The following is a 26,579-nucleotide window of genomic DNA, read 5'->3' as shown; positions in this document are numbered from 1 at the left end:
CTTCTCAAATATGCTCCTGAACGATCTCTCTTCAGTCATTCCTCCAGTTCCACCTCAGCCTTTCAACACTCCTTATGAGCATCAAGCTGCTTGTAGTGATAGACAAAATTTCCAATTTAACTCTTGTTCCAAACAGAAGGGCATTGCACAAAGCTTAGGATCAAATTTCAGCTTGTCTACTTTTATTTCAGGTCACTCTCTGTTTTTCAACATCACCATTGAAACATCATCCTACAATATTCAGCAAAAATATAATTAAGATAATCACCTTGGAAACTTATATCCCAACCTTTTTCCTCTTGAGGTTTCTATCCAAATGCAACTTTGCTTTGATTGTAGGCTTTCAAGATATTGGTGTAAAATGATACATCAAACAGATGAATTCAGCCCTTGCTCAGCAATTAAACAATTCAAGTAGGATTTCTTTCAAATGAGGTTACAATCAATCTTGGTCCTCGGCACAAACTCAGCAAAAGTATATATATTGCCAATGGCTAAGTGATGTTCTTTCATGTTTGCTCAGGAAGATTGAAAAACCTAATCCTTTCTGAAAAATCCTTCAACATTTTTCTGATACATACAAAATGTTAATGGCATCAAATTTCTCTCAAACATGTTCAATTACACCCAAACAGATGGGAATTGATGATTAACTAATTTGCTTGTCTGCATTCCATCAAACTTACCCTCTGACATTGTTGGAGGCAAATTACTTAAAAACAGTAGCATAGCCAGGGTGGTCAGATTGTGGGAGGTGAGTTAAACAAGGAAAATTGAGAGGTCCACACCAGTTTGAGCACAAAAATGCCCTTTTTGAAATAGATGTTTGTCATTTGGGGCGCCCACCCTCTCTTGCCTCCCCCTTGCTGTGCCACTGCTTAAAAACTGTGTTGGCTTTTAATTTGGGTCTTTTTCTAAAAAGATACCTGGAACTGTTCACATGTTTTCATTCCAATTCTCTAAGTTCATTACATTAAAAAAATACCAAAAAAACAAAAGCCTTGAACAGGCAAAAATGAAATGCATAGGAAAATTTAACAGCAATAGTGAATGACAATTTTTATAACTGCTGTGCAATTTTCACCAAACTTAGTAAATTCATATTTGCTTGAATCATAATCGGTATCTTTATTATTGAAATAAATGTGTTGTAGGCAAGATAGATTTGTTAGAGGACACCCTTAGGATAAGGAATTGAAACAAAAGGGGTTAGCTATTGGGCATGTCCAAAGAACAATAGCAGCTAAATACTCCTGATACTGCAACAATGCTTAAAAATGTATTCATTTGCTTCAAAATGATAGTTGAAGACACATCCACAGGAACTGGGACTTATGCACAAGTTGAAATACCATGAAAGCTCTGTTAAGCCCCCTCTCTCTATTAAGCCCCCCTCTCTCTATTAAGCCCCCTCTCTCTATTAAGCCCCCTCTCTTTATAAAGCCCCCTCTCTATTAAGCCCCCTCTCTATTAAGCCACTCCTTATCAAACCAAACCTTAAAATAAGCCCCCACTCTCTATTAAGCCTCCCTCTTTTTAGCCTTTGCTGTCAAACATGGAAAACATGTGCATTTACTGGGTCTCTTAATGGGTGTGATGATAATAAAAATGTGTGCATTAAGTACGGCCCATGTAAAGTCTTACTTGTGCACCTAAAAATCAGTCAAAATTTGTTTAGAAGATTTCCCAGGGTGATCAATTGATCCTAGTGATTTTGATGAAGATGATGACCTCATAATTGATTTATTAGACTTTCAAAGCTGCCAGGGAAGTTTTCTGAGAACATTTGTAAGACATTTTTATAACAAAATAATATACAAGGATATTTTCATAATAATTTTTACTTCAAATTTTTTATAAGCCCCCTCTCTCTAATTAGCCCCCTCTCTTTCAAGCCCCCCTCTAGGACTGACAGAAATAAATAAACCCTCTGGAGACTTAATAGAGCTTTTATGGTAATAAAAGTAAAAAAACATTTAAACTTTGACACTTAACTTAGACACTTTGATACTTTAACATGAATTATTTTCCTGCAAACTATTTAAATGAAATATAGGTTAATGATCACTCAGCTAAATTTCACTACTGATAGATAAAAGTTGCAACCCTCAATTACCACTAAGCTGCAACATTTTTCTACATTGAAATGCTTCAGAACAAATGAAAAACTTCATGAAAGTGGGTAAAATTTTTCCTTGAAACATAGTGAGCTTTTTCTTAATAGTGACACAAACTTTCAGAAGAACATTAGCCTTTTGTGCATAAGATTGACGTAACGTGAACGTGAACAGTTCAAGGACAGAAAACCTGAAAGCAGCGTGTTCGTATATACTTTCAAAAACAGATAGAAGACTGTTCATGCCTTAAACTTACTTACCAACTTTTCGTAAGTGAAAAAATACAATCATTTCTTCGGCCAATTTCTTTATTTTCTCACTTCAGCAAAATTCACATTTACAGATACATCTATAGGCCTATATACACACAATTTATGGCTTCTTGCAATTAATTTCACTTCAGGTATTTTTACAAAAAAGTTGTAAGTCTTTCTTAATTAGTTTGCAGTACTTCCTTCCTGATAAAGATTGGTCTTTGCTTCTTCCACTGAATATCCTCTGTTCTTGTCATGTTTCCGAGCTTGTCTTTCCTGGTCCAAAAGAACACCCTGATGCAGCCTTATGCGATCTTTTTCTTGTTCATTATGCACTAGCATAACGATGCCCGCAGAAATAGCAATGGAAACAGCTACTGCAAGCTTGCTCAAGATGGTCATTGCCACTTAATACAGCCGGATCTGATCGGCAAAAGCGCTTTTCTAAACCAGTGTTCAATAGAAGAGGCCCAGTTGCCAATATTCAAAATGGCCGCCAAAACAGTGGTGCTGTTGCTGTTGCTTCGTGTCAGCAACAACAACTGATCACATGATTTTGATTGAGTCTAGGAAAGGTGTATGCATAGGAAGCATTTTTGTTTGGTCAAAAAAGAATAGAAAAAATGGTAAGAAATTTGTTATTAATCATTGACCAATATGGCTTTTAAAGAAAATAATGTTTTTCGTATCTTAAAACATACAAACTTTCTAATCACTCAATGTATTATATTAAAAGTCACAAATCAGGCTGAATTTTATATGTTGATAATCTTCAAATCTGATTCATCAATAATTGCAACTTGAATATGAGCTGTCTTCTTCAGGCACATGTTCTAATGGGTATCGACAAGATAACAGACCAGCAAGGATATTTGGTAATAAGCTCAGATGGTGCTGTATTAGCTGTAAGTATATCCATGAAAATGTTTTATGTCTAAACCAAAGTCGACTTACTCATCAACGATTTAGAATAGTAACCTTTTAACAAACTTGAATCTAAATATAAAGTTGAACTTTCTAGTTTTGTAGTAAGAGTACAATTTTGATGTTGCAAAGCTGGGACAGTTTGAGTTTCAGTGGTGCGAACTGAGAGTAGTTCCAGAATAGGCTCAAATCAGACAACTATAATTTGCTAAAATTATTGAGGTTTATGTGTGGTTGACTACAGATGTGAATCTTGGCATTCTTATATCAAATGAATTTATAATATATGTTGACAAAGTCCTAGATAAAACAAAAGCATGACTGGATAGGTACTATATAGTTTTTAAACTGGAGACAAGTTAGCCGTAATGGCAGCTATGGGTCCTGACAAGTTAAAATGTACTCTTTGGGTGGAGAAGGGGGGTGGTACCTCCATATACTGAGAAACTAACACTAAAATATAATTCCATAACTGTGTAGAACATGGAAATCTGTTGAAGTTTCCTTCCAATTATGCCAAAGGTAATATTGCTTTAATATCCATATGATAAGAATTGTGCAAGGAGTTGCTTAAGGTATCTGGAATTCTCAAAAAACTGTGAAAATATTCAAATTTGCATTGGAACAATATTCACACACTATAAATTATAATCCACACCTAATTAATGATGGCAACAGGAATCAAACCAGCCTAACAACAATAATTAGGACACACACAAAAAACAGGCAGAACAAAATTGAGGGGAACTGCAATCTTAACCATAAATTTTGGGATATAAGTATAAATGACCAAATGTGAATTAACTGTTAGTGATGCAAAGCATGGTGCAATGCAATATAGATGATGCAAATATAAGCAAAGTGAAATATAATTGGGTAAAAAAGTCCTTGGAAGCATCTATGAGAAACTTGTTCAGGTCGTATTGTACATGGATGCATCTCTGTAAGCATATAATATGCTCTCTATGTTGCCCAAAATTTTACAAAACTTCTAAAGGATATATTGAATTGTCTTGTTCTGGTCATATTTATGCACACTTAAAACATGTTAACAGATAAACTCACCCTTTGTCAAATAGCAATGGATTTCTTTTAAAAAAAGTTTTATTTCCCCCTTTTTATTCTTTTATCATAACAAGTACTCAACTGATAGTGTAGTTTTTTCTAAGCAGGTATATATTTATATTAGAATTATTAGTATTGTTATTATTGCGTTGATTTTCTAAAAGGAGCATAACACTTTTTTAACACTTTCAGATAGTATTGAGCTAGTATGAAAAAGATTGATAAGAAATGAAGCAAAATTATTGTAGTGTTGTTATTTTAGTCTGCAGGTGATTTGGAGAATGACGAAAAGCTAGCAGAGCGCATTCATAGCATGGTACACACTGCAAGCAAGATTCCTTTGTCTAAAGACGGTAGCCAGTTCTTCAAACGGCTAACAGGTAACATATGCATATGAAAATTAGAATCAGTCTTGAAAGAAAAAACATTCCCATAAATTTTCCAAGAAGTAGATTGTCAGTAATCATACAGAAAAGTTTATAAAGAATCCATTTGCTTTTATCAAAAATCATATTATGTTTTGTTTGCTTTTTGTGTGAAAGTATTTAGGATATCTAAGCTCTAATTTTGGTTACATATTTTTGAAAAGGGGAAATCTCCTGCAAATAATATTTTTCAAAATTACCAGTATTTCAAAAGTAACTTTCTTACATTGTTACTGATTTCTGTTATGCTGACTTGTAGCAGTTTGTGGTTTTTTTACATTAGGTATGTTGTGTTAAGAACTTTTCCAATTTCAGTGACATACAAAGATTTCAATTTACTGGTAACAGTAAGCAACCAGAGAATATACACAGTGAAGAGGCCTATCACCAGGACTGAATAATTGATGACTTTTGATTAATATAAGAATATAATGATTATGGCAGGACTTTCAACAATGGCTTGTCATCAAAGTTTTGTCATTTTTGTAAAAAATTTTGTTTACAATAACTTGTTTGTTAAAGTCGTAGTTCTTTCAGTTCTAAATTCATCAATCTCTAAAGGCAGTTTTAGATTTTAAAACATTGTGCTATTAATCAAACTTTTAGCTTCTGATATTTGATTTTAATTCCCAATGTGTATGTTTTGAAAGAGGTTACAAGTTAATCAGGCTTACACTACAATATGGTATCAATAAAGTATTTATTATTTTTCTAAACTGGAACAACACAAACATACTGAAATCAATTTAGCACACTAGACATTGAGAACTGAAATTGATCTTTGAAACTATGATATACAGTGTTGAAATACACCCTAAAAATGAGGATTTAGACTGTTAAATAAATTCTATGTTATATATACTAACATAAAATGAAACTTGTAGCATACAAATGTTCATCAATAATTCAACAATCACTGACATACAATATTAAATACAAACACGATAAATGTTACTTCATGAAAAACAGACTTGATAACAATGTGAATACTAGAGTGTTACAAATAAGACAAGATCAGTTGATGAATAATTTTAACTTGAATATTATTTCATTACATTGATTTTGATTTGAACTAGCTGACCAAATCTCTTTGATTTCATTTAGTCAAATTCAATTTAAATCTATTCACTTATTTGATAAGTTTATTAAGAAACTGGCAGTTCTGGGAAGTACCAGAATGCTCGTAGTCACCAAGATGAAAATTATTTATGTTATATAAATATCATTTGATATTGGTCCGTTGTCGGCACAAAGTCATACTGAAGCAATCTTAGTATTTACACGGTGCAGCTTTCTGATACACAGTGGGCCAATGATAAAATAAGGATGAGTCGTCTAATAATTGGTTTTTGTATGCATCAAGAGCGCATCTTGAGTTAAAGAATGAAGGATACAGTCACACTTCTAGTCTTTTCTATGTAGCATCTACAATAATTCTTCTGGCACACTTGTTTCAGCATTCCACTCTTCAAAATCTGTGTCTTTAACTCCCCATGTTTGATTCTTCTGTTGTCATAAGCTATTCTGAACTTGAATCAACCTTGATATGATCCAGTGACAGGAACTGTATCAAAAAGCATCCCAAATTGCTCTTCAAAACTTCAAAAGAAAATAATTTTATGAGAAAAAGTCATGATTATATGTGCCATGATAGCCATATTAAGCCTGGTGGTATTCAATTTTTGAGGTTTTAGAAGGGGGCTTATTACAGGGGGGGGGTGTCATAACAAAAATTAAAGATTAAGGTATTAAAACATTTTTGGTGTGTGTTTGATAAAGTTCTGTTCTTCATTAGCACCATCAGGGTAAATTGCTAAGTCTGATAAAAAACCAAGTAGGCTTAATGGAGAGGGGGCTATTTTAATATTTGTTTCAAAGGGGGCTTGATAGAAAAGGCTTAGTGCTTTTACAGTTGATTAAACTGGTACCTCTGGCAGATCTTAATACTAAAAGCCTAGTGCAATGTAAAAAATATGATACCATATGATAATGCCTCAATACACTGAAGTCAAACAAAGTATCATGGGAACTATCTACCCAGTTTTATTCAGAATTTTTTATGATAAACAAATCAACAGAAAAAAGCAAAAACAGATTGTGCAAATGAATGCATACTTCATCAGCTTCAGTATTCAAGACAAGCCCTTTAACAGATTGTACTGGCTGGGCTGCCTCAGTAAAAAGATAAACATGTCTTCTACATAGGTCGGTACAATAAAAATACTCTTTGCAGAATGATTTTGTTCAATACTCACCCTTCTAAATGATTCATCACAAATGGAAGCATCAAAATCAGCCATGCTGACCATGCTCATTTCACTCGGTGTAGGGCTCACATTCTGTGATCGTCCACCTGTGTGTGTTGCACTAGAAGAAACGATCTATGCTTTAGTGGCATTGAATTCAAAATACAAAAAAACTCATGAGTAACAACAAACATATCTATCTGTATTGCTGCTTGATTTACTAAAAACTTTCTGTTTATATATTTCAAACGGAAAACTTTAACATTCCTTTAGTCAAAGTAATATTATGAATTCACAATGTCTGTGTTCTGTTTCTCAACGTATAGGCAAGGGCTGTGCACTGCCTCTAAGGCCCTGACAAAGAAAGCCATGCTTCCACTGGTAGAAATTGGTTGGAAACAATTTCATGTTGTTTAGAATTCAGCTGACATCCCATACGCCATGAAGAAATTAATTTTAATATTTGAATTTGAACCAGACGGAAAGTTTGAAACGTTTGGCTAACAAAGGAAGAGCCCTTCACAGACTAGATGGCCTATTTCTATTTGTTTCAAAATTATTGACCAAAAGAATCCGTCGTGAAAGAAATGTTGGTTCCATCTAGGCAAGGTATGCAAATGCCTGTGGTCATACAATACACGTTAAACCAAATCAAATAAATCAAAACCAAATAAACTGCACTTGGAAAAAACGAATCATGATTGTTATTTTGTGTACCGCAACTGTGCTTGCAATCGCACAGGCCAAAGGAAAACTGATATCTGAAGTTTGGCTTGCGGCCTAAAAAGCCGTTAACACTGACCGAAGCTTTTTTATTCTAGGAGTTGGTTTGTAACAGTTTTCTAATGCAATATAATGGTAAAGTAAAAAGCATATGGGTGACCAAAATTCCTGTCGAAAACGCCATTAAACCTTCCCTCTGCCCATATTTTCTTAGTTAATACCATTAAAATGGTAGTGAATGGGATTATTCATTTCTCTGAAAAGTTATCGTTCTTCTAGTCAGCTAAAAACTAGCGAAACAGTAGTAAGTTCTTGCACCGTAAATATAAAATTGCGAAAATTACCTGAAAAGATCTACTTAAATCGCCAAAATCATTAAACAGTATTTTCAAATCAATGGCTTTCTTGAGAGTTTGTCAGACCTTGTCGTTTGTATTTTGGCATAGGAGCTGTGAATCGTTGGTCTCATGTGTTTAGATTTACCGTCAAATAGTTTCATGAAACATCGTTACAATAATATTTTAAATGGATATAACTTTTTGTAACAATTTTAATCTAAAGTAGCTATACACCTAGCCAACAACATTTGCCATAGATTGTGAGATCAAGCCTCCTAGGTGTGCTCATTTTTGGGATTTGATGCTGTGCTTTGAATACCTGAAAATTGGTTTTGCAGATTCGAAAGAGTCCTGAAACAAACGACTTGAAAACCCCTACCCATTAGAAATACATTGTGCAACCACCTTCCCAAACAACGTTTCTATAGGCGCGCGGAATTGTTAGGATAACTATACCTATCATGTGCTCGCGTTTTTCTAACTGGCCTATTTCGATCCACAACTGGGTTGTTTTTCCCATCTTTTTCTTCCAGACCCTTATTCTGACGTTTTATACTCTGGAAATGTCAGACGAAAAAGCTTTTAGTATGCAGTAAAAAAAATTTCAAAGCCATTTCATATTTTGTACCGCCAAAAAGATGTTCAAACGATGTTTACTATGCCTCTGAATCTATGTGAGGTGAAAACGTGACCAGTTATAAACAAAGAAGAGCCTTGGAGTGTACAAAGAATGTGTGTTGGAAATTCGATCGGTTCTAACCTGTTTTTTATGCTACAGCTTCTTCATTTAAACCGTAAGCCTGCTGTCATACATACCTTGAAAATGTTTGTCTAATTATTTGAGTCCTTTTGGGTGTTTTCGTCAAAGATATTGCTCTACCAACTCGTTTTGTGGTATTCTTTGCTTTTCTATAGAACAGTGGAATAAAATTTCAAGAACACGTCTAATTGTACTAATTGTAGTATTTTAGTTTTTTGTCACACAGAAATTATTCAAATATTTCCCCACAATACATCAATAAAAATTGCAGCAAATTTGAATTTCAAGTAACTAGAAATAAAAGACTGATGAGAGTAGCTTATTGACAGGCTACAATACCAAAGCAAAAAATGATGACTTGAAATTGTATTTACGTTTAGACAACACCCATTGTAATATAATCGAGCAGATTTATATCTAGCAAATTTATAAAGAGGAGATCAACTAAGATGGCGATGAATGGAGAAATTAAAGGCAGTCTGTCCCTTATTGTGCTCAACTTTATTTTCACGGGAGTGAAATTCATGCATCGCTGAGCTTGATCGATAATTAAATGATTTAAACCAATCAGAGACAACATGGATTCCAGAGCCTGGTGTTCCCGTTCAAGTGAAGCCTTGGCTAGAAAAATTTTGTTCCCTGTTTAGTTTTTTGTGACAGACATGTCAACAGCGAAAGAAATGCTTCCGTTAGCATCAGTCATTTCCAGTAATTAAATCTTATTGCCATTCCCGATAGCTTTTTGCTCGCAGTTTCAAATATCGTCCACTACCGCAGCTAGGCCAGCCAAATCCGTTAAGGCGGGAAGACGTCTTGTTCATATTAGCCAATCATTGACAGGACAGACTGCCTTTAAGTTAACGTATTGACCCTTAAAAAATAACTGAACCTATATATAAAGCTACTGCGATTAATTTTCGTCCGGTAGGTTTAAGCTATGATTTAAAGACAGACTCGTATGATTTATAGACATACTTGTATGCACGACTCAAAGTGCCTCCACGTCTTCCTGCTCCATCAACGGCACTGTCTGACTTAATAAGTTTCAGTTCCTCTGGGTCTGCTACTTGGAGTAAATTTTCCTTTACAAAAAGAAATACATCATGTCTTGATTGTCTTATGAAACACAACAGAAGTTCAGAGAGATAATGGCTACATAAAAGTTACAAGGAGTGCGAGCGAATGATGTGATTCAGAGTCGGCCGGCTGAAATTCAATTTTTGCAAAGTAGCATTGCAGTGCTGTATCTATTCACAGTAAATTCACAAATCAAGGGCCTTATTGCATGGAATTTTTAGCCATAGGCTGGGATTTCAGCCCTCCTGCCGAGGTAGAAATATTTACGATTATATGCCAGTCTTAATTCTAGGCCTGAAAAATTTACGTCAATGGCGTGTACTTGGAACAATCGGGACTAAGCAATGATAAGCAATAAGGATTAAAAATTCATCCCATGTATAGCAAGAAGGGCTGAGGTTCAAGCCTTATCGTGTATTTTAACCCAGGGATGAAAATCTCTCGTGTAGTTGGATACACAATTTAACAGAGCTGTGACCAAAATAAACAATAGAGGGCTGAAAAATCAACCCTGTCGTTAAAGATGCTCTCTAAGCATGAAAAATTTCATCCCAGGATGAGTTCGGCACAGGACTGGTTTAATGAATGTCAAGCTTTTCTTATGTTTGAATGAAAAAAGACTTGATGAATAACAGAAGGGAATCATACAAGTTTTCAATGACTGTTGGGTTAACAAAACTACTTTGTGATTGCTATACATATCACCTTAAAAAAATTTTGCTCAAAGAAAGGAGGGTTGAGAAAAGGATGAATATATTGTGTTTCAGTCAATTGTACTTTAAACTGCTAAAACAAAGCCCCTGATTTATGTATGGACTTATCCTGAATCACACAGTAAACTTTTACACTTGAAGGTGAACCATATAGTTAGATAAAAACATTTTCAACACTTACCGTGTCTGGACAACAATTTGACTGGATTAGTGTTTTGACAAGCTCATCAAGCCAATCTTTCTTTTCGATTTCTCCTGATAGCTTAAAGACTAACATTCTCTGTCGAGCATCCAGCGGAGATACGTATGTTAGAGCAAACAGATTCTTGACTTCTGTTGTAAACGAATAGGAATTGAGACATATTCATTTATATTCAACTAAACGCTTGTTACAATTAGCAAATCGCAATGACTGCCAAAGATCATTTACTGAAAATCTTTACTGGAAAATTACGAGCTCGAAGCGCTCGTTGAATTGCGCTCGTTGAATTGAGGACTGTTTTAAAAGGGTACTCATTTGAGGGGGCGCTCGATGTAGCAAAAAAAACTAGATTTATTGAAATTTACTGAAAAATAAATTGTTAGTTTCCTAGTCAAGGATAAATTGAATGTCAATTACTTCGTTAACATCGTAGCCATGCTTCCCAACATCTTCTTTAAAAACAGGGATGGGGAGCTGTTAAATTTTTTACTGTGTTGGGGAGGCATACATTTGAAGAAGGAACACAAATTTGTGAGTGGCTAGTACAAGTAACATCAGCCACTTTTGGTCTGTTTTGTGAAGTACTTGTATATTTTCACGGTTAGAGTTACAATACAAAATAGTTCCTGATAATCACTATAAAATACTTCTTAACAAACGAAAACAATGTTTCATTAAGAGCTGTGTCGAATCATCTCGTTTCAGTTGTCACATTTACAAATTAAAAGAAAACCATGTTGATTTGCGATTTTTCAACTTCCACTTACACGATTTTCAACAATCTGGCAAGAAAAACGCAAGCGAAGATTGGTATACGAAAAGTTTATTTGCCCAACACAAAGAGTCAGGAAAAGCGCTCATAAGAAAAAGAATGAAAACTACCAATCGAAAACATCGCCAAGTATTCATGTTAGCAAAATGAAGAAGAATGAGAGGAACTGATAAGAACATACCTCCACGATCCACAATATCAACAAGTGACTTGATATGCGAGAAAGGCATGAATTCCACATGCTTATAATTACGCTGGGGTGTTTTGGTTGGACCAGGGCTTTTCATTGGAATGTTGTTAGTCGATTTTACACTTTTTACGCCTTTTCTTTTGGTTACCTGAGTATGAAAACAGAAACTGTGAATAGTACAAACATTTGTTATAAGAATACCTAATATTTTCATGAGCCTCAATATTCTTTTTTTAATTTGAGCCTAAGATTATTCTTAAACTATTCTTAAGCAACATAAGATATAACCGGATTGCATTATAGCTCTAATGACTTCAAGGCCAGATACGTCTATTTCAAGGCATAAAGGGTGAAACTGGCATTTGTTTTCCTTCCAAAAAAACGCAAATCAACAAAAATGAATTATTAGTGAAGCTTGAGCCTTGCACTATTCCTAAATTTCTCTTAAATTTCAGTGATTTTGATCCTAAATATTCTTATAGACTTTATTTTGATAATAATAAAGTGTGTAGAGCAGAGCAGATGATAGTTTAAATACTTAGATCAGTATGTTTGAATTCATTAAAACATTCCTTAATAACATTCCATAATGACCTGAAGGGTCAATACATGGTCTTTCAATCTTTCAACCTTGAGTGGTCAGGGTCTGTTATTGACGGGGGGAGGGATGCTCTTGTCAGACCAGTGGCGGACACTTGGGGGGGGCGAGGGGGGCGATCGCCCCCCAATACTTTAGAGAACAATGGTCTTTTGTTCAAAAACAATGGGAAATGTGACGTCATCTTATTAAAACAATAGGCTTGCCCCCCAATATTTGACCAAGTTTCCGCCCCTGTGTCAGACTTTGATCGAAAATTGAGAGGAAAAGGGTTGATTCAAAGTTGAAAAAAATGAAAAGCCAAGTAGTGGTGAGCAGAAATTAGGGGGGATGTTTGCAACACATTGTCCCTTTAGGAGAGGCAAGATCGCATCTATATAATACAATTGTTCATCTGGCAGTATGAATAGAAAACGAATGGTCATGAATTGAATTTGTTTAGAAATCATTGTTATTTTGTTCGTTTTAAAGGGTTTGTGCAAGAATAAAAGTGTGCACCTATTAAATATATGAATGCAAAATGGAACTAAAATAGACATACTTCAATGCTATCTGTGAAAAGAAACATTGTTAAGTTGTCTCCTTTTCCGCTGAGAATATCCGAAACTTCTGACATGTTGGCTTTCGATACCAGACGCCTTTGAGATGACAAAACGTAGGCCTACATGTGAAAATAAACACAACTTGAATAAACTTAAAAAGTTGTCTACAAAAGAGAATCGTGTTGTGTTCAGAGGTAGCTAAGAATAACAAGAAAATACAATAAACAATGGCCATTTTTCATCTACACTAATATCAGTTTTCAAGAGCAACTTCATGTCGATTTTAGAACTTCAAGTAGACAAAGATTTCCTCTTCCGATTGCAAAATATGTTAGACAAGGCACATCGTCGAAATGTAAACATCCAATTTCTATTCAGATGAAATGCAACTTACCGGGCAGCCCTCAACCTCCCTGATTATTTCAAACATTTGGAATTGTCCTTCTGTTTTTCGCCTGTCCTCGTTGATGAAACTGAAATGAAAAATACAGCTTCATGCCTCAGGGGCCATCAGACTGAGCATGAAACTGATATAAGAGACTTTCTTTGAAGGTCCCTTTAAAGGTTTTTGTCCAAATTTTTTTATTTTGAAAGGACCATAACATTCACGTACAATTCTCGAAGTAGAAAACAAGGAAGCAGTCGCAATTTACAAGTAATAAGCACGATAAATTTGCCTTTAATCCAAAGGATACACGTTGCATGAGCTTTTTAACAAAAGTTCTTGAATTAGAAAACCATGACTGCTTGCTTAAGGGCTGTTGTTGGGCAAGCCTCGATTAGAGCAGAATCAGACAAGGACTTAAAACGAAAAGTTCATCTAGGCTGACCGATTTGAAAAAATATGTGGCTATTATTGTTCCTTCTGAATTTGAAGATGGTGCAGAAAATGGCAGCATAACATGTGGAGCTGAAGTATACTTGTCAAAGATGTGGCCAAAAAATTAAAACAGAACTGACATAGTCGGTTCATCACATCTTGTCTTTGCGTGATGAAGGTAAAAGACATTCAGCTCATTAGGTATCAAATGTATTTCAAAGCACAGAAAGGCCACCTGACGGCACCATGAGCAGGCGTGCTTTCGCTTCTAGTGAAAATGACAAACTGCCATAACTTTTTATACCACTTCATAACAGAGACCAAAAGGCAAAGAGAAACTCCATCCATTGACAACATCATAAATCATTCAACGATAGGGAAGTTACAAAAATCTAGTCATGTTGCTTTATGTAGAGGTCATTGAAGCGAAAGTTCTGGGACAGGTTTTCTTTAAAGAAGCAACTAAAACCAAGCTTGTGGTTATGATGTTCAACAATTAAATTCAGGATCGTTTAGCCCGGGGAACATGACAAATTCCAAACTCAACTTCTCTGATGCATATATCCTTTTCTGTTGCATTTATCCTTTAATAGAAGTTATTTTTCTTTAACAATAAAATATGGGAACATAATTTGATATGCTTCTGTTTTATTTTTAAGCATTTCACATTTATGCTAAGCAGTAAAGCCGAAAACTTTGGGAAAGATGTGGCCTATTTGGCAAAGACACCTATAAAATACTGTTTGCTGTTCGTCCTCTAGACATTTCAAAAATATTGCAAAAGCACATTTCGTGGAAAACATTTAACGCTTTAAATTAACAGCCACTTACTTCAAGACACTTTTAATTGCTGCAGCTGCTTTTGTGAGCTGATCATGATCCGGGTTTGACGTTGGGGTCTTTTTAAGCAGGTCTAAAAGAAAAACAGAGATCCAAAACTGTAACTGGGACTCTTGAAAAAATACTGCTGGAAAAGTTAGCATTAAAAGGAAACAAAAAAATCCTTAAAATGAATGCTTGATCCTAGAAACTATTTTATGTCAAATTGGCAAAATGTGGGACTTATATGGCCATAAAACGAACATTCCAACAAACTACCATGTTCATGTTGTTCAAGAAGAAATTTATTGTGCTTAATCTTATAGCCAAGGTTTTTAATTTGTTAGGTTCTCTTTTCTGGCAATTTGTTGAAAGCCGCTGATATTATACAATGAAGAGGGCTATGTGACTGTGGATAGGCTTGCAGTTAGAAGGGTCGATAGTTTAGGCCGGTGATACTAATAAACAAGGCTACCTACCATTTATTAAAAGGCTCATGCTCGGCAGTCTTTGCACAGGTCGAATAAGCAACTCTGTAAGACTTTGACGTCCACATTCGGGTTTTGTCAGGCAGATCTATCAGCAAAACGAACTTATAAAAGTGGCAAAAACAATTTCGAAGGTTTCTTTTTAAATGAAGTAACATTAATTGTTTCGAAATAGCCAGTTTTAAATCTGTTATAGATGGTTTTTGTTCGATTTCATTGCAGTTTTTGGAAGAAGCAACACAGCAGAAAAATATATAAGCAAAGAGGGTCACCGCACAATGCTGCAAATCTTGGTTTTGTCATTAATTAGCTTGTCAATATGCCAGTACTTAATTGGGATACAAACGGGATCAAGAAAAGTAAGGGTGAAATTTATTTACTTGCCGAAATTTAGTCACTTTTCCTAACTATATTTTCGAATTGGTCATTTTTTCTCGATTAGATATTAAGCGTAAAATAAAATTTATATTTAGCTATTGAGTTTCACAGCGTAAATTTCTCTTAAAAGATACCAACAACTCTAAAAATTACAACAGTTTAGCCTTAAAAGTAGAAAAGAGGAGTAAAAAATCGAGAAATATAAGTTTGGTAAGAAAAATCGGGGTTAAAGTAAGTTGGGGAAAAATTTGGTCAATTCAGATCGTTCGCTTTCCCCAGATTTTTTCTATCTAAGCTATGCAAATTGTTAATATATCTATGCAAAATTTAAAGCATGGAGGCTCTGACCAAATTGCAAGCTAGTTGCAAACAGCAACTAAAACGAAGCTTAACGGAAAATTATTTGAAAAAAAAACAGTAAAATCATCAATCTCAATGTGAGATTTATATTATGACGTCAGCGCTCTGGTTTCTTTGAAAAATAAGTCGAAGGCTAAAGTAAGGAGATAGTAAGCACAATCCTTGATCTTCCTTGCGTCTTCTTTAATAAAATCATTTCTATTAATTTCTTTTAAGTAGAACACTTAAAAGAAAAGGACAGCTCACCTTTAGAAAGGCATGAAACCTGGGTCGCTCTTCGTCACACCTCACAATGGTCTCTTTAGCCATATCAAAGTAATTGACAAATTGTGGATATGCCTTCGACATTCGATCGGCCTACAACAGGTTAAATGTTGAATAGGAAAAAAGAGAAACCACACTTTTAGTGACAGAAAGAGTTAATATGCTTTAAATAACAAGCCACAGTAATCCATTGTCGATACAAAAAGTCTGTGAAGTATGTCTAAAAATTGTAGTTCACCGAAGATTTTGAGCAAGTACCGAAGAAATATCTAAAGCACAAAGGCAAAGCAGAAATCTTACATGGTCGACTATGATCTTCCCGATTAAGTTGTCTTCTTTCCAGTTTTCCATAAGTGAATCGATATCTTTCTAAAAAAATATTTCAAGAGAGGTGAAATATTAAGTAACTTTGCTGATGTATAGGTTAGGAGATACCGCAAAAAATTGCAAAAAATTACAGTAGCATGGCTAGAGCAAAAATGACTATCCATGCTTGTTCGAAGCTAGCTCTGTCATCGAAAGAAAGATGATTATGAAGAAAAAGGTGTTTCTTCCAATAAGGAAAACTCAAATTACCAGACAACCCAATTACCAGACTATTGAGTGAATTAGCTAATATTCTAAAGACTAAGCTTTTCGTACCAGTAGAAAAAATGCCTTATAAATTATCAAAAGTACTAGGTCAGGAATAGAAAAGTTACGAAAATGATCGTGGCCAAGAAATTCAATAAAACAAATAATTTTGAGATAGAGAAGAGGGCACTTATGCTATCCAAAGTTAAACTGGTGGTTGATTTTTTACAGTTTTTAATGTTTGTTTGTCGATATTGATCAATTATTTTTCAGCGAACAGCGTTGAAATGCTGTGAAGGTGAAACTGTCCTTAATATTAAATACTACTAATGGATTTAGCAGGTGATTCACTTACTAAAATTCTTTGATGTACGTCAACTATTTCAGGCAAAGATCCAAAAACAGTCTTTATCTCCTCAGCTACAAGTAGAGGTCCGCCCCTTTGATCAAAAGATTGTTCTAGTGGCTCTTTAAAAACCTAAAAAAATAATGTATCATTAAAAATTCATTTTGAAAAAAGGTCAACATCACTGAGGATAAAAGAGACGCGTGGGGCAGCTGTTAGAGATATCAAGAGAAGGCCTCATTGAGTGTTGAGTTTCATTAATCCTTTTAAAGTAGCACATGTTGTGGGCATGCTTTTGTAAAACTTAGCACGTTCAATAGATTTTGCTTTCCAAAGTTGATTTCTTTAGTATTCAGCTTAGAGCTAATAGCACGATGTTGCAAAACTTTGAACTTTTAAAGCAGTCCGAATAGAATTCGTATTGGTCGGTATTGCTCTAGATTTCTATTGGATGTCAATATCGAGGAAAACCATCCTTTTTCAATGGTAATTAACGCCCTTAATTTTCAGTTCCAGAACTTTATCTACCAGAGTGAAACGCTCTAAACACTTTGAAGCTCATGGTAATATTTCTTGAATACAATACAAATCTTTAAAAGAGTCATGTAAAAATAGCCCTAGCTGATGGCCAAAAGAAAAGCTAAAAAGCAAACAAAAAATAAAATCTTAGGGAATCATAATCTGTTTGCTATAACTTGCTAAATTCAACACAACCTTACCTTGATTAGAGTAACAAGGGTGTCATAGTAGTTCTTCTCGGTCTGTTGAAGTTCTAATGAAATTTGGTGCCGTGCAGTTAGTGGCACTTGGGCTGTTTTTGGTGTTTCCTCCTCGGCTATGTCTCCCTCACGAGAAATTTCTAAAAAGAGCACAGCCATAAAGTATTTGTTTCTACAATGTTTGGAACTAGACAAATACTTGGGCCAAGAGTTTCGTCCGCTACAAAACGGAGCTTTGAGGGGTATTGACAGCAGAGGTGGAAAAGTTTATTTTCTTTCTGGGAACCTACAAATCTGGCTCAAAACTTTCTGCAAGATTTAGGGGTAGACAAATAAACTTTCTGTTTGTGTCTATATCTCTATACTTAGTTGATGTATGAAAGAGGGCAAACTTAATTTTAAGAAGTATGACACTTCTCGTTTGAATGTTCAATTTGTTTTTATTTTAATGCTTAGTTTGTTTTTTTTCTCTCGAAGTATTTCTATAGAAGGTTAAATCGAATGCATAAGATTGTCAGGCAATCAACATCGGAGATTTCAGTGTTGTTTAACATCGGAGATCTTGACTATTGTTCCAAAACAGTCATTCTCAACGTATTAGATATGCCTTTAATAAATCCATAAATGCACATAAGTAAAGAATCAACTTTAGCTAGAAATCGATTCATTCATTCAATCATGATGGAAAAGCAAAATCAAAAGGAAAATCCATGCAATAATCTCCAACCATAGTTTCAGAAGAGTCAGGGACAAAATCATTTGAATTGTATGGTGCATTTTATGGAGAAGGCTTAGCCTAATCTTTTGACAAGTGAGAAGCAATATGTGGTTGAAATGGAGTCCTAGCATGCAACAAATTAATTTAACCAAGCATGTTAACTTATGATCAATGCTGCTCACACCATGGTGCCAGAAATATTTTCTGTGAAAGTAGATTCCAGTCCCTATATTAATCTCAGCCTTAATCATGGTTTGTCTTAAAAGCTCAGCTGCTAAAAAAATTCTAATCGTGAGTGGCTGAGATTTCTGTGAAATGGTGAATGTAAATAATGTGCACAAAGAATTTCTTTCCAATGGAAAGAGACTAATTCCCACAGTCCTTTGGCAGCTCAAATTTAGCTGCTCACAGGCGAGTTGAAATAATATTTTCTGCTAATTTGACTTAACCTATGTCACCAGATTTTTATATTTACTTTGACGCTTTCTGTTTCTTTGAAATTTTCTGTGAAACTTTCTGCTAACATTTTCATCTAGAAAAATTTCTGGGAACTACGTTCCCAGGTTCCGATACTTTTTCCACCTCTGATTGACAGTCTGAAGAGAAGAAGTCTTGAGAGTGTCAAAACAATTGGAAGCTGATGTCGAACGAAAATCCTTAACAAAGAGCTATCTAAATTAAAATATGGTTTAGACGTCCTGGAAACGGTGAACACTCGGAGTGCACTAAATCAACCCGATTCTTTGAACCCAGCTCCCAGAAAGAGCAGAGGAGCAGGATAAAAGGGTTCAAAATGCCAAATCTTTACATGCGAATGTTCACAAAGAGTTTCTTTAAATTAAAAAATTCTTTTACAATTCAATTTACACCTATATAGTTCAATTCCGACTCATATTCTGCCCAAAAGCTCTCTTGCGATTGAAATATCATGCCCTAACGATGTCGGACAACAACATACATATCTAAGTAGATTATGAAATAATTTTGCAATTCCATTCATATTCCATTCGCCGTTCCACAACATACCAGACCATATATGTTGTGTAATTAAGCTTGTTGTGTTACAAAAAATTCAAGAAGAATTTAGCTAAGAAAGAAAAGTAAATTTTGCACATAAAAATATTCAGTGGCATAACGGAGGTATATGGGGCCCTAAGGAAAAAAACAGATTGGGGCCGTATTTACGGACCGCAAGAACGTCCTATCCAATGGTGAAGAGCATGCCAATCACAATAGTAAAAATGATAATTTTTATAGTTAACTGAGTTAAGGAAGAGGCTGAGTCATTTAAATCTTCAATTAAAGAACTCACGAAGTTTTTGAAAATATGGTGATCTTGGGTAAAGTCTTAAAAAGAGGGATATAAAAATAATTTGGAGCCCCATTTGTTCGGGAACCCTTCGTTATCGAACTAAGGTGCCCTAAATTGCATTACGCCACTGAGGATTACTCCTGTTGACATGGCTAGGTATGCTTTCTTAAAAATTGAATGTTGAAATTCAACGTACCGACCATTGATCCAAGGGAAGAGTCAAGAGTTGTGGATGATAGCAAAGAGAGCCTGTCTTTGGTCCTTTTCCTGTTTGAATACAACGGTGAATCTGGTGACAATAGCTCGCTGATATCGACATTATGAAGCTTCCTTTTCTGACTTTTACGGCTTGCAGAATTGACATACGGCGAAGCATTACTGTCCTGAAATTTTGTTGAAATGAAAAAGTTTAGACATAGTAACCTGAAAATATAACCAAATCAACCAAGCTGTTTCTTCTTACATTTTCTCCCACAACATTGAAAGACGAACGGGAATAGAAATTATAAGAGGTATATTCACAAAGCCTGTTTAACAAGTAAAAGTAACACGAAAGATTCGTGTCTCGCATTAACTGATTATATAATTAAAAAGAAAAAACTTACGCCATGAAACAGATACATGGTCTCATCTGCCCGCGCATCGATCTGTATGCTTGCCCAAAACCACTAAAAGGATCACATGACTATGTTTTAAAAAGGAAAACTCTCTAAAAAGTTCTTACAAGCGATAAAAAAGGTTGAACTAAATCTTAAAAGCGTGCTGAAGTTGCGAAACTTATTATATTTTTCTTTCTCTTGTTATAAATGTTTTTGGAAAAAGCACATGTAATGACTTGAATTGTAATATCTTGTTTCTTTTGATATAACGCAAAAAGTAATTTTCTCATTCTGAACAAAAAAAACTGTCGAAAAAACTTTATGGATTCTTCTTAATTGTATTAACAAATAGTTTCATTGTGATAATTATTGGAAGATCATTATCATTATAAGTGTTAAAAATAAATCAAAATTTTGCCACAATGCTTGACAAATTACTTGGAAAACCAAAGCAGTTTCAGTCGATTCTCGTTCTATTCACACTTTACAAGAAATAGCTTATTTCTCCACAAACAATATTGCAAACACCTTAGTTTCTAAAATGTGATTACGTTTGAATTTTACACTTCTATAGAGAATAATCAAACACTGTTTGAGAGGGGAAAGAAAACTGCTAATAGCAATGATTAAAATGCTTGTGGTGCTCCAGAACTTGTGACAGGCAGTGTAATACTTTTTCAAGTAAAATGCTATCAGTTATCTCCTAGGGACCTGGTAAACCGAAATTTTTTATATGAAGTCGATTTCTGTAAGTCCCCGATTAGACGAATTTTTCTCTAGCCCTTACTAGTTTAAAAACTATCTGTTGAGTTATCCCTTCTTTTCATAATAGATTCATAATAGATATATATTGAGTAAAAACTAAAAATTTTCTTGTTCTCGTCAAACAGTTTTTATCAGGCACGGCAAAAATATGGCATTTATATGATTTTTGGAGAAAAAATAGAACTTACCTCTTGTTTCACGACTTGCAAACTCTTAGAAGCAGTTTCATTGGGTAATTCAGTAACAGAATGTTCCACAACCACATGGGTACATGCAGGATCACCAATCGGTACAAAATTTGCACCTAAATCAAGAAAGATTGGCATCATCTATAAATTATTAGCTCTATTACAGTGGCAGAGAGTTTGATGTTTATTGGGAGGAACGGGGCATAAAACAACGTTGAATATATTGAGTTGTCTCTCAGTCTCCAAACTATCGGACAACAACGGACGGGCAATGTCTTTTAAGTCGTATTCCTTTAGGTTTAGGTAATTCAGTTAGATGGTTAACACCTATTTCTTACAACAAACATCCCGTAGGATACAGAACTCTCTGAGCAGGAGTCGCAACAGCCTGGTCGTTTCAGTGGCAAGTAACTTTTGTACCGTTAATGAGCAAAATCATTTTGAAGATTAATTGCCACCAGCAGAAAAGAAAGGGAGTCTATCGAAAGTACAACAGGGTTCGGGATCACTTCTTCAGGAGGGTATTGGGTTCCGGCCTTCGGGCATGAGTGACTGAACTATAACATTAACAGCTTTTTGATAGATGTTTCTCTTAAACAAAAACTATTGCCTGACCAATTGTTTTAAGACTGACTGTTGGAGTCACTGGTAGTTATTTTTCGAATTATATTGAATTAGAAACATGTGTAAATGTTTACAAAATAGAGATCGTTAGGAATAAATCAAACCATTTTCTACAGAAGTCTCTTCCATGTGCTTCTGCTCTTCTGCTGGGAAGCCGAGAAAACTGAGCTTGAGCCCTTGAAAAGGTCTCATCTTCCATTTCTCGATCTAAAACGGAAATAATTATTTCCATGATGGAAACAATTTGACTGAGTTAGTCATTGCCGCAACTGTCAATACTGTCAAAAATTGATCTGGATTTTATAAAAAATAATTATTATTATAATAAAAATAAGGTACGTAAAAAGAAGCTACCTACATCAGTTTATAGTACGAATCGAAACCAAATAGCGTATAAATACTTACGAAAATGTCATCTGTAGCCTTGAAATCTCTGAAACAAAATAAACGCATTTCAGTGAAGCCGAGGTAAGACTTTCTGTGGGCAGCTTTGAGGGTTGCTTCTTGCTGCTTCTGACATAACGTGGTGTTGAAGAAAATTTACCAACAATCTGACATAATTTTGATTTGAGTATACATACTAGCTGCCCCTCAAGCAAACAATACCATAAAAGTCTATAGAGGACAGATCTAAGGCTGCAGTGAACAAAAAGCACCCCCATAGCATTGATAAAATTCAATGAAGACCTTTACTCGCGGGTGGGAGTACATGAGTAATGATTTCCCTAGAACACTTATGCTGTTTGCTTTGTGGAAATCGAATAAACAAATGGAATTATAGCACACGCAATTTATAGAAATTAAATCGCAAATGAGAAATACACAATGCGCCATTGGTCGTTGCAAGATGACGTGATTTCATTGAACACTGAGCTGAGAGAGTTTCTGTTATTTTTGGGAATCAATGAATTTACCTTGCATTGAAGTTCAAGTTTAGCATGAATTCTTAACAGATACTTGAGGAAAATCTTCAATAAAACGGAAGGGGGTGGGGGCACTATACTACCTAGGTGTTCGTGAGCGTGTTATAGGAGAGAATTTTCTCGCACCCATTCGAGGAATATGATATCAAGAAAAATTTAGTTATTCAAAACGATTTTTAGTTATTCTCCACAGTTTGCGGCCGAATCATAGAAAAAATGTACGTTTATTAATTTATTGATTAAACCTCCTATTTTAATGCGGGATTATTAAAGAGGCAGGATTATCAGAAAGGCGGGATTTATTTTTGAAAGTGCTTTTAAAAAGCGGACTTGAATTTTAAATTTTCAACATGTTTTTCTGTGTTTTGGCACGGAAACTATGCGTGTATTGCATGTAAATTGCGAAGAGCTTTGACGGAGTTGATTGGCTGCTTGGCCCTTGCTGTCATCAAATCGAAAATCATTCACCCCAAGTCCAAACACATTTGCATTGCATTGGTTCTTTCCTGCATGAAACCCGCCCTGAGCTACCCAGCCCCCCCCATCCCAAATGAATGAAATCTACGGGTTTTAATAACAGGACCGAGCTCTCGATACCGTAATATGTGTAAAGGAGATTTACATAGTTTTCGAATAAAGGTGATTAACGGCACGTGCCATTTGTTTATACTTTTAAGTGTATCGCTGAGAAAATCATCTTAAAAACAAGAAATAAATCTTGAACCTTTCAGAACACCAAACTGACCGCTGTTTAATCCAATGGGAGCAGGTGAGGAATGGCACACCGCAGATTCAAAAGCATCCGAAGTATGTTGACGGTTAACAGTTCAATACATTGAACATTTGAATTTTCAAAAAAAAATACGACAAACGATAAACGTACCCAAGACTCCCCTTGATAAATTACTGCCAACCTCTATAATTTAAATACATGTTATTTACTTGAGATGTGACCATGACCCTTGGCAAATACGCGAACAGGAGCAAAACCTAACACTTTTATTAGAATGGTGCTCATAGAATTTTACTACTGAGGCCCAACTAAGTTGAATGTTCATATCAGCTTCTGGAACTCCACCAAAACTGTGCGTCCCTTTAGATTGAAGTTGCAAGTACAAACGTTAAGACTGCTGATGAAATGCTGACATAGATCTAGCAGTTCTGTGATTTGATTGGTTTATACCAAGTTACAACCCCTCAAAGAATGCTACTTGCAGAGGTGTTGCATCTTGGTGCCATTTGGGCTAGGACCAACAATAATTTTCTGTAATATGAATAGCTACACTAAGATGCTATGTGATTCACTATACAGAAAGATCATTCTGCCCTCTACCCATAAGGCCTTGTGAGGAGCAAAAAGCAGGCGCTAGACAAACAGAGCACCTTCAGCTTTCTAGGTGCTTGATTAGCATTGTCAAATATCTTCAATAACAAAATTTGGTTTTTGCATTTAGCTTTGAGACAGCATAAACATGCTAGGTGCTCAATCAATCAAGCTCCTACAACTTTCTAGGCACGTGCAGAGGCGCTTGCCTTTACACAAGGGATCAGAAAGCTATCAGCTACCTAAACTATATCAGTTCTTGGGGAGCCTCACTCTAAAAGCCCATCAAAGTCTCAAAGAACTTATCAAATTTTCCCGATAGTAATGAAATAAATATATATTTTCTCACTTTTTTGTAAAGAAATACATGTCTGTACCCACATAACTAACACTATTAATACAAAGAGAAAGAGAAAAAAACATGACAATACTTACATATCATTTTTGTTCTCCCAAGCCTTTTCAATCCAGCTTGCACTCATAATGTGTGTCCCAAAGCTCAAAGCAGACTATGAGAAATCACGAAAACTCAATACAGTGCATTTACAAAAGTACAGAAAATTTATTGGAAAAATAAAAATTTGAGTCAGAAAAAGAAAAAAAAGGCAGATGAAGTGGCATAGCCAGCTTGAAATTAACTGGGGTGGCCAAAAAATGTTTTTCTTTACCATGCCCTTCAGACTTCTGGAAAACACGGGAAACACCTCTTTTAGTATTTATGATCTAATTCAAAATTTTTGGAATCAGATCAATTTTGATCTTTATTCTTGCAGAAAAGCCACTATTACGAAGAATGCTGCTGGAGGAAGTTGCTTTTAACTGATGACAAAAAGTGATGACAATAATATAACTTGTGGAAAAGATAACACTATATGAAGGCAATCTTGTGCTAGAAATGCTATGAACTTTGAGTTACAAAATTATAAGAAAAATCATTAAACCTCTCGAATAAATTTACTTTCAAATTGAGCTTTTGCAAGTCCTCACATTCACATTGCTTTAATAGTCACTTAAGTGCTGACCTAACCTACATAATTATTGAATCAAGCATGGCTTAAAGACACATTCCCTTTAAGTTTTTCCAGGGTGGAATCCATGTGAAACTCATGTCAGATATATGCCAATAAACAATAGAAAGACAATGGAAAACCGTTAGCCTATGCCAGACATCTCTGGCATAAGCTACATAGATTCTACACTGGAAGTTTTAAAGATTTGAAGTAAGATTTGATGTGATCACAACAAGATTAAAAACACTTTCACATGTTTGAAGGAATGCTAGCTATTTGAATGTAAACCAGCAATGGAATAGCTTGGCCAATCAAGCAGCAAAACAAACCTTGTATTTCACTGAGCCTTGATATATACAACATGCAACCAAATGTGTAATTTGTCCACTGAATTCTTTCTTGATGCTTCCCCCCATGTGGTGCACAAGTCTACACAGCCTGGACATTTCTTCTTTACTTCTAAACCCAGTGAAACAAAGGCAGACACCGAACATAGCTCTGTTATACACAGGTCTGTGGAGATCTGGCAAGTCTTTTTGTATTCTGTAAGTAGATATAATGTATGGTGCCCCAACTATCAGACACCTTTTCTTGTGAAGTGTGGTGTAGATTTCGTTTCCAAAATCTTCACATATGAAATAATGTTTTTTTTTCTCAGCAGAATACTGGTCAAGTTCTTCTGGTAGTATGCATTTAAAATCACCATTGAGACCCTGCAAGAGTACCAGAATTCAATTATGTCTCTTATACCAGCATTCAAAGTTAGTCAAAGGAGGAAAGGTCAAGACAAATATGCTTACTATTGGTCTTTATACTTTATATTCAGGATTGGGTAAAAATAATAAGTTTACATACGCGAATTGCTTCCAAGAGCAGTTTATCACTTAAGAATATTCCATTTGTCAAACAAAAACTCTTCTTTTCTGGTTGATCTACAACGAAAAAAACAGTTTTGTAATCGTGCACAAATTACGAAGAAAAACAAATCATAATAAGAAAAAACTCAATCTTGCCACACGTGTAAATATGAAGATACCTAGATGAAAAATGTCACAAGAGTAATAGGAACGGTGCCAACAGAGTATCTAAACCCAAATTTTGTTGATTATTTCCTTTGGCATTTGCTTTATCTAGATAGGATATATTTGGGCTAATTTGTTTCATCAGGAAAAAATAGGACGATAAATTTGACGAAGTTACATCAAAGGTAACATGGACACCATCAGAAACTCCTTATGAAGGTTTGTAGAAACATATCTTACCGGAATCTGAATAAAGCGAGGTTACAGATGAAGCTATTGATTCATCTATTCCATTGTAGACTCTTGCAGAGGAAAGTGGCTGTGCCATTTTGCTGTACCCACACGAGTTTTCCTCACATCCAACCAACTAGCTGCAACAGG

General features: G+C 35.1%; 3 protein-coding genes across 3 annotated transcripts in view; 1 reads left to right on the top strand and 2 right to left on the bottom strand.

Moving 5' to 3' along the window:
* Positions 1-2,516, bottom strand: part of LOC135684297 (uncharacterized) — a 23,578-nt gene extending 21,062 nt beyond the window's left edge. Inside the window, exons 1-2 of the mRNA XM_065199805.2 lie at positions 2,378-2,516; positions 1-231 (exon numbers count right to left, since the gene is read on the bottom strand). The gene's annotated coding sequence lies outside the window, so the exon portion shown is untranslated. The remainder of the gene's footprint in view (positions 232-2,377) is intronic.
* LOC135684300 (protein ECT2) lies at positions 2,408-26,579 on the bottom strand. The gene is made up of 23 exons (XM_065199807.2): positions 26,439-26,579; positions 26,032-26,108; positions 25,506-25,889; positions 24,602-24,675; positions 22,325-22,352; positions 22,024-22,126; positions 21,296-21,411; positions 20,349-20,411; positions 19,940-20,126; positions 17,714-17,853; positions 17,004-17,126; positions 16,376-16,444; positions 16,058-16,168; positions 15,065-15,161; positions 14,598-14,679; positions 13,341-13,419; positions 12,946-13,065; positions 11,798-11,954; positions 10,824-10,975; positions 9,828-9,934; positions 8,909-9,001; positions 7,041-7,152; positions 2,408-6,384 (listed from the first exon to the last, which is right to left on the bottom strand). The coding sequence occupies exons 1-23, from the start codon at positions 26,524-26,526 to the stop codon at positions 6,379-6,381; spliced, it is 2,568 nt and encodes an 855-aa protein (XP_065055879.2). The 5' UTR covers positions 26,527-26,579; the 3' UTR covers positions 2,408-6,378.
* On the top strand, positions 2,876-5,306 carry LOC135684319 (ragulator complex protein LAMTOR4 homolog). Its single transcript, XM_065199844.2, has 4 exons — positions 2,876-2,997; positions 3,196-3,276; positions 4,623-4,740; positions 5,101-5,306. The coding sequence occupies exons 1-4, from the start codon at positions 2,995-2,997 to the stop codon at positions 5,184-5,186; spliced, it is 288 nt and encodes a 95-aa protein (XP_065055916.1). The 5' UTR covers positions 2,876-2,994; the 3' UTR covers positions 5,187-5,306.

The sequence above is a fragment of the Rhopilema esculentum genome, chromosome 21, assembly GCF_057945365.1.
Source record: "Rhopilema esculentum isolate cy_ngs chromosome 21, ASM5794536v1, whole genome shotgun sequence".
Lineage (NCBI taxonomy): Eukaryota > Metazoa > Cnidaria > Scyphozoa > Rhizostomeae > Rhizostomatidae > Rhopilema > Rhopilema esculentum.
Note: the sequence above shows the minus strand (reverse complement) of the source record. Positions and strands in the feature narration are given on the sequence as shown.